Source organism: Olea europaea, chromosome 1 (assembly GCF_002742605.1).
Source record: "Olea europaea var. sylvestris chromosome 1, O_europaea_v1, whole genome shotgun sequence".
In the NCBI taxonomy this organism is placed as follows: Eukaryota; Viridiplantae; Streptophyta; class Magnoliopsida; order Lamiales; family Oleaceae; genus Olea; species Olea europaea.
In genome coordinates, this window is record NC_036237.1 from 23,436,041 (window position 1) to 23,449,126 (window position 13,086).

Genomic DNA, 13,086 nt, shown 5'->3' on the forward strand with positions numbered 1-13,086 from the left:
AGCAGTGGAGAAAAGTTACCTTGACTTATGGAAGAAGCCAGAAGGTTGGAATGAAGGAAAATGAATTTGAAGAGGGGGCTCATCTCCTTTATATAGACAAAAAGATTTTGAAATTTTTTGGGCGGAAGTTTTCCCCCAAAAACTAAGCCCACTCAAGGGATGCCATGTGTACAGTGTTGTAGCCATCCCACTCTACTTGAATTGCTCGACTCACTTACATCGAAGTAATTTATTTAAATATAAAAAAATTGCAAGAAGATGAAAATGATACCCCTTGTTGATGAACAACAATTAGAGGTAGAGGAGCTAATGATATTGAATAGTGTTGACAACCGACAATAATGACTAACAAAAATAAGACACTCTACGACTGTGCTGGGTCGTTGACCCCCATGAGCTCTCTATAACTATGCTGGGGTATCGACCCCATGAGTACTCTACAACTATGTTGGGCTGTCGACACCCATGAGTATTCTATAGCTATGCTGGGCCTTCGACTCCATGAGTATTCTACAATTATGCTGGGCCGTTAACCCCCATGAGATTACCTACGCGGCTAACCCAACACTTAACCATAAAATCATCAACGAATTGATGAAATTCACGTAATGACTGTTACAGATACAACCAAGTGGCGAGTGGTTGAACACCCCCTACTCAGAACGTGGAGGTAGTGGAATAGGCTACGTGGAACCCGTGGCACCACAACCACCCAACAGTCACATGGCTCCAATCATCTATAAATACGACTGAGGTGAAATAGGTATCAATCTGAAAAGCTTTGGCTATCTGAATTCCATCTTTGCTTTTTCTAACACCATATAATAATTCTCACACCGGTGGTAAAATGGGGGAGAAAGTTTCGCCCTCATTTTTCAAGAAACGCTAGCCCATCAGAACAGTAAGAGCTCCGTACATTACACAGAAGGCACAAAGGTACTGTTTGGAAATTGGTGGTCATATAGTTGGAGTTCAGGCACAAAGATGACCTGAAAAACTGCGTCGTTTTGATTGGGGGATTAGGGAGGTGTTTGGGACTCAAAGGGTTTGAATATGAAGTAATGCATTGAAATAATGTTTAAACACAAATATTAAATGGGAAAAAAAATCATATCTCAGCTATTAAGAATACACCAAATCAATTTTCAAAAATCAAGTTTCAAAATGCAAAAATCAGGTTTTTACTTTATTTTAATTTTAAATAATAATATTGAAAAATTAAATTAATCAATCCATACCCATCCCAATTGTCCTTACCCTACTCGTTGGCGTCCACCTGCCATTAACATCCTCCAACCTCCACACCATCGACGATTTTTTCAATAGCGAACTGATCGTCTCTTAACTACGACTGAGTTTGTCGACTGAGAAATCCTGGTATAATTTTAAAAAAAAATTAATAAAAAATTGAAGAACAACTCCTATTGTAATTTACATTGTACTTATCGAAACAAATAACTTGAATTTTTACGGCTAAACTTTGGTTAATTGAATTTTTTACTAGCTCGAAAATTGAGGTTGGAAAAATTAATGGCATGTGACCGGATCTCTTGAATTTGTGACATGTGACTTGATCTAATGGACTATGACCAAATCTTTTGGATTTATGACATATGACCTGAGCTATCTCTTAAATCTGTGATCTATGACCTATGCACTTGACATGTAACCTACAACCTAATTCAATGGCCTATGAACAAATATCTTGGACATGTGACTAAATCTCCTAAATCCGTAACTTGTAACCTATGTACTTTAACATGTGCCTGTGACCTTGATTTGATTTAATGGCAGGTGAACAAATCTTTTAAATCCGTGACATGTTCCAATGGCTAGTGACTAAATTTCTTGAATCTGTGACTTGTGACATATGCCCTTTGATAGTGACCCGTGCACTTTGGTAGGTCACATATTCAAGATATTTGGTTACAGAAACTCAATAGACTGTGACCTACACACATCTAAAATCACCAATGCTAGAACATTACAAAAACCACCATAAACCACTTGCAACCACCACTTCAAGCACCTCATCCCATGTCCACTAAAACCAACACCAACACCACCGCATGTAATAATAGGACCATTGTCGCCTGCAATAAAAGGACCACCGCCAGAACCACTGCAGCTATTACCACTTGAATAATTACAGCCACCATCACCCATAAACTACCAAAAACTACCTCCACTACCAATATTCTTTAAAAAAAAAAGAAAATTGGAACAATCCCAAACTCGCAAGTAGCTATTCCGATTCAAGATAGGTTGTTGTGAGCGACGACAATGATCTGAAAGCCAATCTAAATAACACCACGCAAGCGACCAACCTAATCTATAAGTGGCCACCTCTATCTAAACATCATCGTGCATGGCCTTGCTGTCGGAGCTACGATGATGATGGTACAAGCATAGGGGGGAGAGAGAGAGAGAGAGAGAGATGAAAGAGGCTACAATTATGGGTTTTGTTAACATCTAATTTATGCTTGAGTAAGCTTAATATCTAATTTTAGAATTGTCATCTTTAAATGCCTGTTGTGGTGTAATTTCTTCATAATAAATAAAATTAAAATTAATGAGCTAAACATGTCTAATGGGCTGTACAAAAATAATGGCTATTGGGTTGGCTTCAATTAATACAAAATTAGATTCATACGAAAAATAAAATTATAAATAACGTTTGGTTCTCGATTTGGTTCTTAGTTCTAGGATCAAAATCGAACCAGAACCAAATGGTTCCCGATTTGAAGAAAAAAAATCATTAATTTTTTTTTTTTTTGTAGAACTGAACCGAACCGCTTGGCTTGGTTCAGTTCTAGTTTGGTTGATTTTGTTTGGACATTTTGTCCACCCCTAGCTGGATGAGTTCTTACTATTTCGTCATATACAAGGGTTATCATGACCTAGGGTTTGAGAGATTCATTTTTTCGCAGCTTTTTTTCTCCTCCAAATCTCTCTCTCTCTGATCGAGTCTTTAATTTCTCCATATGTATCAGTAGTTGAATGTAGTGTGTAGATCATGTGTTGATCAAGTTCACAATAGAGAGTTGGGTGGTACAACATCATTTGTGGTGCTAAAGAATAGTTAGAATTTTTCGTGTGAGATTGAGCCTTCAATCGCCAACATTTGGGGTGATCGAAGTATAATGTGGAGTTATACTATAGATTTCGAAGTGATTAGGGTGCACTGGAGCATCCACGAATTGCGGACCATTAAAGATGTAAGGTCTTTCGTGTGAACCATATCTCATAAAGAATTCTTGTGTTCTAATCATTTAAGTGGTATTAAAGAGGATTAACGGTGGAACTGGATTTTTATTCATTAGTGCTTTTTGGACTGGATTTACATTTGCTAAATAAGCGCATTTCTCAATTGAAAGTAATTGGATAAAAAAAGGATTTTGAGTGAAATTGATTCCAATCATTTGAAAAATAATTGAATTACACGGAATCATGTTGAAGATATAAATGAAAAAAGGACAAAAACTATATAAAAAAGTTGAAGTTTGGACAAAAGTGTAAGTATTATGTCCTAAGTCTAATCGATTTAGATTGTAAATATTTTTAATATGATTAATGCATTTTATTTATCTTAAGATCTATTATTTAATTAAATTACTATTATGATAAATTATATTAATAGAATCCGTAGACTTAAATACTATTTACTTGTTAGTTACAAGAAGTTGTAATAATGAGAGACAAATTATTTATAATTGAATCTTAAATTATTAGTGTCTTAAGTAGTAACGAGATAAGTATATCGTTATTATGGTTAGACAAACATGTGTGGCGATTCTCACTCATGAAATGAGTAGCTGATCTCACCAGCTAAAATATAGTGACACTTGAATGAACGCATGAGTTTTTTACTATAACAACAAAACATTGGAAACCCGTTGGAAAGATTCCACATGGATAATTATTTGAGTGTTAATGGTTAATTTAACATTCAGTAGCGAAATTGTTCATTTGACTTGAGATCATCATAGTACCCTAGTGAAAGAGGGGTAAATGATTGGAGTTCCTTTCTTATATAGATAAGATAGAGTGATAGTGTGATTTTGTATGTTCTTGGTAAACTTCATTCTCAATCCGCGATTCTTTTAAAGATAAGAGAAATATGTGGCTTGATCTTTTGTACTTTGAACTAGTTGTATACCTTGGTTGTTGTTTTGGGCATTTTTAGTGCAAATAAAGCAATATCCATTTTAACTGATGCTCAACAGAAGATTAGGTATTAGAAGCAGTCAGTGAACCTTGGGGCTACGGCCGAAACAATTATCTGTGTTTTGTTATAATTTTCTGCAAAATTTATGTTATGCACTTTTATACTTTTGAGTTGTATCCTTTATACTTTGTGTTTCTGGGCATTTGATCAGCAGGAATTCCTCTTTCTCGTTTTTGCGGTACTCAAAATGCGTATGGAAACACTTTAAATTACTCTAGTCTTGTGATCCAATACTGTTAAAGTCTCAAAATAAATGAAATTCAAACAATTTCCTTTTAATGGCTCTAGAAAACACAACAGCTACCATCAAAAGAACATGATCGGTTGAACACTAGATTGTGCCACGGAAACTAAATGTTACACAGTCTTTTGTGAACCGGTCATGTATAACCAAGAAATTGAACAAATAAAGTAAGAAAAAATAAAAGCTTGTCCGCAGTTTGCAGAAATGCAAAACTCTATTGAATCTCCTTATTGATGGTACTAACAGAGGGGAAGATCAGCAGGAGGTGGCTCTAACGTTTGTAATTCTCCCACTCCATTTTCCACCAAGAAAGCCATTGCCAAACCCCAGGTGATGTGAACATCCAAGTGACAGTGCATTAACCATACTCCTATTTAACATATCAATTTGCAGATATGAGAATAATGGCATATTTATAAAATGAATATGAGTATGATTATTTATGTTAGTTCTCACCTGGATTGTCAGCGACAAATCTAATCACGCTCCATCCACCAACAGGTACACTAGCTGTATTTCGTAGTGGTGGATCAACGAGATTGAATTTGGCTGTATCTCTTTTTGGATTAAAATTTCCAAATCCTTCAGCAAGGATATAGAAGTCATATCCATGGAGATGAATTGGATGGTTCTCTGCTGTGAAGATACTTGTTCCCTGCAACACTATTTGAACTCTTGCTCCATACTTTAATCTGTATACCTTAGTACCGCGAGCGGGTTGCCATAGTGACCGGCTTACATTACCAGTATAATCAAATATCCGAGGTGGATTTGCTGGAAAATCAGTTGTGTATACTCCAGGTATACGCTGCTGATGTGCCTGCAGCAGGGAAAAGTTCGATGGAAGCACAAAAGATACGTTGTTCATGCTGGCAGTGAATCGAGTTCCATTTGGTCCTTGACAATTTCTACGTCTGGCACCTCTGGGGCAATTGTTGAGTCCTAAACCGACGGTAATGAAGAGATTCTCATCAATTTCTGTGGGTACTTCGACTTTTCTTGGGCTTTTCAAGCTTTTCGTAAAGGCAGTTGCAGTGGCAGTGTCGTTAAATGCAGGTAGAGATGGCATAACTGGCTTGGTCGAGGTGCATTTAGCTAGGCAAGGGGCAGTCTCATATTCTAGAATGGCTGTAGTGGTAGTATTATCAAATGGTGCACCTTGAGCACTGGCGTAGGCACGCGCTGCAATGTAGTACTTGGCTGGGGACTGATCGGCAGTTATCAGGACATCGGTCGTCTGGCCTGGTCCGAGCATGAGAACTGAGGTGGTGTAGGGTTTGAGATAAGAAGCATCGGCACCAACAACTGTGAGCTTGTGGTTGGCTATTTTAAAGAAAAGTTGTTGGTTGAGTGCAGCGTTGATGACTCGAAGGAGATTTGTTTCGCCAGAATTCACTGAAACTACTATTGTATCTGCATCAGAATAGGATCAGACATTATAGTCAATTTGTTTGTCTTTTGTCGAAAAGTGACTAACTTAAAGACTGATTAGGAAGAGAAACTATTTATTTTCGTGATTTTGAATGGAAGAATAAATGTCAAGTTATACCTTTTTTAGAGCAGTTGTAAAGATCACCAGGTTGACCATTGATGGTATAAGCATTGGAAACATTTGGAGCAGCTCCTGTTCTTGTGGCTTGCCGCACAACATCAATGGGGTTTGCATCCCACCACTCACCTGATCACCATCAGAATTATTGTCATCCCGAATTTGAAAACCAATAAATAAATATATTCCAACCACATAAATCGTGCTTTCGTTGTCATCTCAACTTGTTTGTGTAGACACCAACGATTACTGACAATAAGATATATAACATACCGAGAAGAAGAGGGGTTTCACGCTTTGGCTTGGGGAAGGGATAGGATTCTCCGAGCCGTGGGCGAATAATCAAAGCTCCATAGACAGTGGCTCTAAGCCATGAGCTATGGGCATGCCACCAAAGTGTTCCTTCCTGTCCTTGAATTGTAAATCTATAAGTATAAGTGCGTCCTGGTCTAATAGGGCATTGAGTCACAAATTCTGGTCCATCAGCCCATCCAGTTCTCATTTGTCGCACCCCATGCCTATATATTCGTCAAAACAGCAATGCAACAATTGGTTATTCTGTCAGTACATATACCCACACAACTACATAAGTATGTAAAGTTTGTTGTTGTACAAAAGTTAAATTGTTAAAAATAGTTTAAACCCTTAGAGAATGTTCAATACATATAGCAGAAAAATTGCTTGCATGCATGCAATTATTTCTTTCACTTAACCACCCTATGTTTCATGTTTTATTAATGACAAAAATAAAATATTATGCAATAAACTTACCAATGAATGGTGACGTTGTATCGAGCTTTGTTAGTAACTTTGACAACTAGGGTGTCACCATTGTTCACTTCTAACGTCGGTCCGGGATACATTCCATTTACTGTAATAGTATTATGGGTTTTGCACAGCCTCTTCACTGGTGTAGTTTGAACCTGCAGTTTCATATATGATGTATATATCAAACTTAATATCTAATTATTTCAAACAAACTCCGAGCAAAAAAATAAAAAATAAAAAAATGAGATAAAAAAAAATACCACAAAATCATGGTAATGAGTTTTTGCATTTGTTCTTGGCATTGAACTTGCAAAGTGCAACAACATGCCTAAAAACAAGAAAATGCAGAAGGGATTCATAATATTTCTCAAGGTTTCCATTTCCTTTTAGAATATGATGTAAATGGAAATGGATGCTTGTCTGCAGAAGAATAAGACAGAGTAATCCCTTATATATACAACAATTCTAGAGAGAGAGAGAGAGAGAGAGAGGGTGGTTCTTGATTAGGTTTAGAAGGAAACTTAGTTCAACCCTAAATGAGTTGGTGCACCCACTGTTCTGTTAATCAAGTACTGAACAATTTGATTTACACTTGCTTCACAAGTTATTCTTTCTGATGTGGGATTTTTCAACTTTGAATTAGTTTTTGAAGCTTTCATTATTAGTTTGTTACGTAATTTCCATTTTATTGACTGTGTATCATTTAAAAATTTCGACTACCTATACAAATAATAATTACTTCATTTATTATTAATTTATAAGATAAATATGTTTAAATTGTTAGTTTATCTAATCTAAACTTTTAGTAGAAACAGTTTATGTTAGTCTCAAAAAGGTAATTATGCTTTCAAGGAAAAGTGTTTTGATTTAACCCTACTTATTTTACGGCCCGGGTCTCTATATCCAAACCGTTAGCTTACGTACTGTCCGCTTTGGGTGGACCTTGTGCCCACTTACTCCTCACAACTTTCTGTCGCGTCTTCCAGAATTCGAACTCACAACATTTCCCTTAAATAAGACTTAAGTCGAATCCTGATATCAATTGACAGAAAGCCGTGAGGGGTAAATGGGCGTAAGGCTCATCCAAAGCGGACAGTACATAAGTTAACAGCTTGGGTATAGAGATTCGGATCATTACAAAAAATAAAAATAAATATTTGGACCATTTCTCGATTTGTACATGTCATCCTTGCTCAGGGGCATGCTAATCTTCTCTGTATTGTTCCAATTTTATCGGATGTCCTTTTTTTTGTTATTCTGTAATTGTAACAATTATGTAAATTTATAGGGTTTTTGAAGAAATTTATTATCTTACTAATAATCAAGATTTCTTGTACTTGGCCTTCACATATTGCTAATAATATTTTGTTAAGACAATTTCAATTTCAAGATCAATATATATAAAAATATTTATCATTTTAAAGAATTTAAAATTTTAGACAGATTTTTTAATAATTAATAAGCGATCCTAAAAATAATAATTGTTAACAGTGTCCATACATCCCACCGATAATATGCAAAAATTCATCTTTCACATTTCCGTGCAGGAATGGAATTCATTCTACATTTGACATTTGCATGGGAAGTGTGATTAGTTACTATAAACATGGACTAAAATTCCCAGTTAGATGATATCTAGTGATAAGACATAAGTAGATTGAGAAGATCGTGTTTGATAATTAATTAATTAGGTGAAAATGCCCCCAGGGCACATCTCCAAGTGGTAAAAGGGAAGGGTAGAGAAATTCAGTTTTACTTGAAGCTGCCGTGTCAAGGGTTCGAATCCTGAAATATGGATTTGGTTCTTGAGTAAGTGCAAGTGTACAAGTAGCCTTCCATTCTGTACTTTTAGAGGCATAACCTGCGATTTACCTCCCTCACGATACTCCAGGATAGGGGCGGTGGGGACCCTTAAGGTTAGGGTTCAACCTTTTAATTAATTAGGTGAAAATATTTAATTAAGTACTTATCCGAAATTTTTTATTTGGTCAATTCAGTTAGAGAAAACCCATCCGGACAAGTTAATTTGTTGATAACTGAATTGGGTGGGCTGTCTTGGGGGCAAACTATGTCTACATTTTCTTCTCCCTCTATAGCTATTTCAGACAATGATTTATATCATGTTTGGGTAAGAGTTGCTTAAAAGTACATTTTTTGATAGAGGTAATAAAAGAACCACGAATAACTGTAATAGTCAAAGAAAAAAAGGTAAGATTTTTCCATTTTCGATTTATTTAGGGCCTGTTTGAGCCACATTATTCAAAAAAATGTATTTTTAAACAGTGATTTGATATCATTTCAACCACACATTCTTCAATAAAATAATATTACATGCAAATCAAAAAAAATTTCTTATTTTTTAACCACACATTTTTCATCAATACACTATTCAAGAATGCATTATTATCAAAATAATATGACTCAAATACTCCCTAATACTAAATACATGTTTGGTATTGATTTTTCTCCCCAAAAAATTAATTTGTTTACTATTAATTTACTATTCCAGTCATCATTTTTGACTTCTCTCACAGGTAGGACTTACTTTACTCTTTAACGGTAAAAATATTATTTTTCAAAATCACTACCAAACAAGTCCTAAATAATGAAATTTTATATTAAAATGACAATCTTATTAGAAAGAATGACCAAAGCATTTATTAATATTGCTTTCATATTTAAGAAATGTGGGCATTTACTCTTATTTTGCCCTGGTGGATCTTTCAAGAAAAACAATTTTGAAATTCGACAAGTAATTTGAGCATTCAGACGAATAGAACTTCGTGCTCTCTGAACTCTGATGTTAAATTGAATTTAAAGTGAGGTTCCATTCGAAAAGGATAGTTTGAAGAAATAATTCAAATCCTTCTATATTAATTATTTTTTTTATATAAATTATACATTATTTCATCTGTAATAACTAAATTAACACGTGAAGAAATATTACGTCATTTGCTTAAAGATGGTATTATTTCTCCGAAGTTGTTAGCAAAATTGAAAATTATTTCACGTACCATTTTTATGTTTAATTAATGCATCATTAAGATTTCGATTCTTTTAATCTAGACTAAAGTTGAATAATTAGAGAATACCAACCTTTTTTGACGTATCATTACCAATTTAAATAATCTTTATATCGAGAGAAAAGTTAACTCGCATTCTATTATAAGTTTTGATTTTAACTTGATCATAAGTGTTCGAATTTTGATTCGACTCATTTACAATGCTGAATTAAAAACTTTTAATTGAAGAAAGAGTCATAGAATATGGTTGAAAAGCAAGACAGAATGAGAATTGAAGTTGGTAATTAGGTTCGTTACTAACTTGAAAACCGCTTATAAGTAGCTATTAAGTCGTTAAGTAGGTGGAAAAAGGGATAAATAATTGACATAAGAGCATAAAATTTCGAATCAAACTTGCCAGCCTCAATTTTGAATTGTGTAATAAATCTTTACTTGGCAAACTATTATCTCTAACAAACATTGGTGAACGTACACGTGTCAAGATCCCTATCCCACATTACGCTATGGCCCATACACGGATCAATGTTAGGCCAACACCCATGACTAGAAATATAAAAATGAGTTCAACCAATCATATTGGAGATTTTTGACCTACAACTTCCCCTAACGTAGATATTAATAGATTTCATCCATGTTAAAGTTACGTGTAAATTGGGACAATTAGAATATCTGATCGTCGTACTGGGGTTGTTCGATGACAATTTGCAATCCAGCGTTCAATTCAAATATCGAGATTGGGTGTGGAAAAATAAATGGAAAGGGTTTTATTTGAATTTCAAATATTAGATACATTTTTCGTCTACATATATCAAGTATTTATAAAGAACATAAGTCGGAGGTATTTCTGACTTTTTGAGATCGAAAATGTTAGAAAATTTTGTCACGGGCTGCTAAATGAGTACAAAACAAAGCATGGATCAAGTGGAAATGTGACTCAGTCTTCAAACCAAATTGAGATATCTACTAATGCAAGTAAAAAAGATTGGTTGGCACAATTTGATTTATTTGTTTCTAATACTACGAGTACTTATAGTATGAAATCAGAGCTTGACATTTTCTTGAATGAGCCTCTATTGCCTAGATCAAATGTGATAAAGTGCATAAGGGATTAGAATTCATGGCAAAATGGGACCATCACAAGGCAAAAGTTGGCAAAAAGGGCAAATGATTTCATGATGACTTTGGGTTTGCTCGTTTTTGGCAAATCGCTAGTCTAATTTGATTGGAGTCGAGCCAAGGAATAAAACTCAGCGCCTTCGGCCCTAACGCAAGGTCAATTTCGGGCAAAATCCATCGTTTAGGCCCTCGTTTAATCATTTTTGCTATTTATGGTAATTTTCATTTTTGCAATATCTCTTTCCATGAAATTTGGATTTAGATTCCGTTTGTTGGAGGATGATCCTGAAGATAAGTATTTTCCATCTTAGTAATTATCTCATATTTTCCATTTTTGGAAAAAAATATCTTTTTTTTATTTTATTTTATTTTTTGGATTTTTTGAGGTTTTTCTTCTATTTAATCAGTTGTAATCCCTTAGAGGCAGTAGTTCTTGAATTCAATAAAATCTTCCTTGAGAATTTTCTCAATTTATGATTGCTCATCTTCCCTATAATATTTCCGTTATATCAGTTGGTATCAGAGCCGAAATCGTTCCTTCACCATGCCGCCATGGAGACGTCCTGAAGCCCGTTATGCCCCGGTAGAGGAGGTACATTGACGTGATGAAGTCGCACAGCTATGTCAACAAGTGGAATTGCTGACACGGCAGATCGCTACGCTTATGCCGCAGCAGCCTGCGCCTACAGGCCAACAGCTTGGGGATTCCGATGGTGAGAATCCGTTTGCACCGCTTGAACAACCATTGGATTTGCCAGTTCACCGGAGAAGGGGTGGTCAGGAGGATAACCGACGTTGGGAATCAGGATTTAAGGTGGATATTCCAGAATTTCATGGTGGGTTGAGTCCAGAGGAATTCTTGGATTTGGTGACTGCAGTGGAGGAGGTCTTGGAGTTTAAAGACGTTCCTGCCGATAAATGTGTGCCTCTCGTTGCAACGAGGCTTCGTGGGCGAGCAGCGGCGTGGTGGCAGCAGACTAAGGTGACAAGATCCAGGCTGGGGAAACCTAAGCTTGCATCGTGGGACAAATTGAAGAAACATATGAAGAAACAATTTCTGCCTTACAATTATGTGCGGACCATGTACCAACAACTGCAAAATCTGCGTCAAGGTGGGAAAACGGTTAGTGACTATACCACGGATTTTTATATGTTGATTACGAGGAATGAGATGATGGAGACGGAGGAGCAGTTGGTGTCAGGTACGTGGGTGGTCTTCGTCCCCAAATACAGGATACTCTCAATATGTTTGATCCTGTGACAGTTTCTGAAGCACATCAGAGGGCAATACAGATAGAGAAGCAACAGTCCAGGAAAACTACTAGTCATTTCATTGCAGGGAGTTCTTCTAGTAACCCACAACAGCAGGTGGCACGTCCTGGTAATCCTGCCCAATCTGGTCCTCCTAGAACAAATCCTGCCCAACAACCAACACGTCCTGGGGTTGGTATTCGTTGTTTTGGATGCGGAGTTACGGGCCACAGGCAGTCTGAGTGCCCAAAGAATCCGCGCAGGGGACTCTTTGTTGATGAGGGAAATGACGATTATAAAGGTCCGCCCGTATTTGACGGTGAGGGCGGAGAAGAAGCAACAGAAGAGGAAGAGTTTGTGGTTGGTGATGTGGGTCAGGCACTGGTGGTGAGGAAGAGTTTCCTGACTCCTTTGGAGAATAACACTAATTGGTTGCGTAATAATATCTTTCAATCAACATGTACTGTTGGAGGGAAGGTGTGCAAATTTGTTATTGATTCTGGTAGTTGCGAGAATGTGGTGGCTGAGGAGGTCGTTAAGAAGCTAGGTTTGCAGACTGAGAAACATCCCAAACCTTATAAATTAGCCTGGCTGAAAAGAGGCAATGACGTAGAAGTGTCTCAACGTGCTAGAATCAACTTCTCCATCGGACCTATCTACAAGGATCAGGTCTTATGTGATGTAGTAGAGATGGATGCATGTCATTTACTATTAGGGAGGCCGTGGCAGTTTGACAGGCACTCACTGCATGATGGTATACCAACACGTACAGCTTTCTGTTTGGGGGAAAGAAAATTGTGTTACTACCGGATAAGGGTTCAGTACAGACAGTTGGGAACAATGCCAATTTACTGACCAGAAAGAAGTTCGAGACAGAGATGGAGGAGTCTGGGGTAGTGTATGTGCT

General features: G+C 36.5%; 1 protein-coding gene across 1 annotated transcript; it reads right to left on the reverse strand.

Annotated features, from left to right (window-relative positions):
- Positions 1 to 4,478: 4,478 nt before the first annotated feature.
- LOC111397611 (laccase-12-like) lies at positions 4,479 to 7,196 on the reverse strand. The gene is made up of 6 exons (XM_023024617.1): positions 7,050 to 7,196; positions 6,793 to 6,944; positions 6,295 to 6,539; positions 6,022 to 6,150; positions 4,929 to 5,885; positions 4,479 to 4,842 (listed from the first exon to the last, which is right to left on the reverse strand). Exons 1-6 carry the CDS (start codon positions 7,167 to 7,169, stop codon positions 4,712 to 4,714), a joined length of 1,734 nt encoding a protein of 577 aa, XP_022880385.1. The 5' UTR covers positions 7,170 to 7,196; the 3' UTR covers positions 4,479 to 4,711.
- Positions 7,197 to 13,086: the final 5,890 nt, after the last annotated feature.

Bases quoted from the DNA above. Each gene is read 5' to 3' on its own strand.
- LOC111397611 (XM_023024617.1), bottom strand. From the start codon at position 7,169: ATGGAAACCTTGAGAAATATTATGAATCCCTTCTGCATTTTCTTGTTT. The intron at 6,945-7,049 runs GTATTTTTTTTT...ATGAAACTGCAG, and splicing joins CTCATTACCATGATTTTGTG to GTTCAAACTACACCAGTGAA. The intron at 4,843-4,928 runs GTGAGAACTAAC...TATGTTAAATAG, and splicing joins ATTTGTCGCTGACAATCCAG to GAGTATGGTTAATGCACTGT.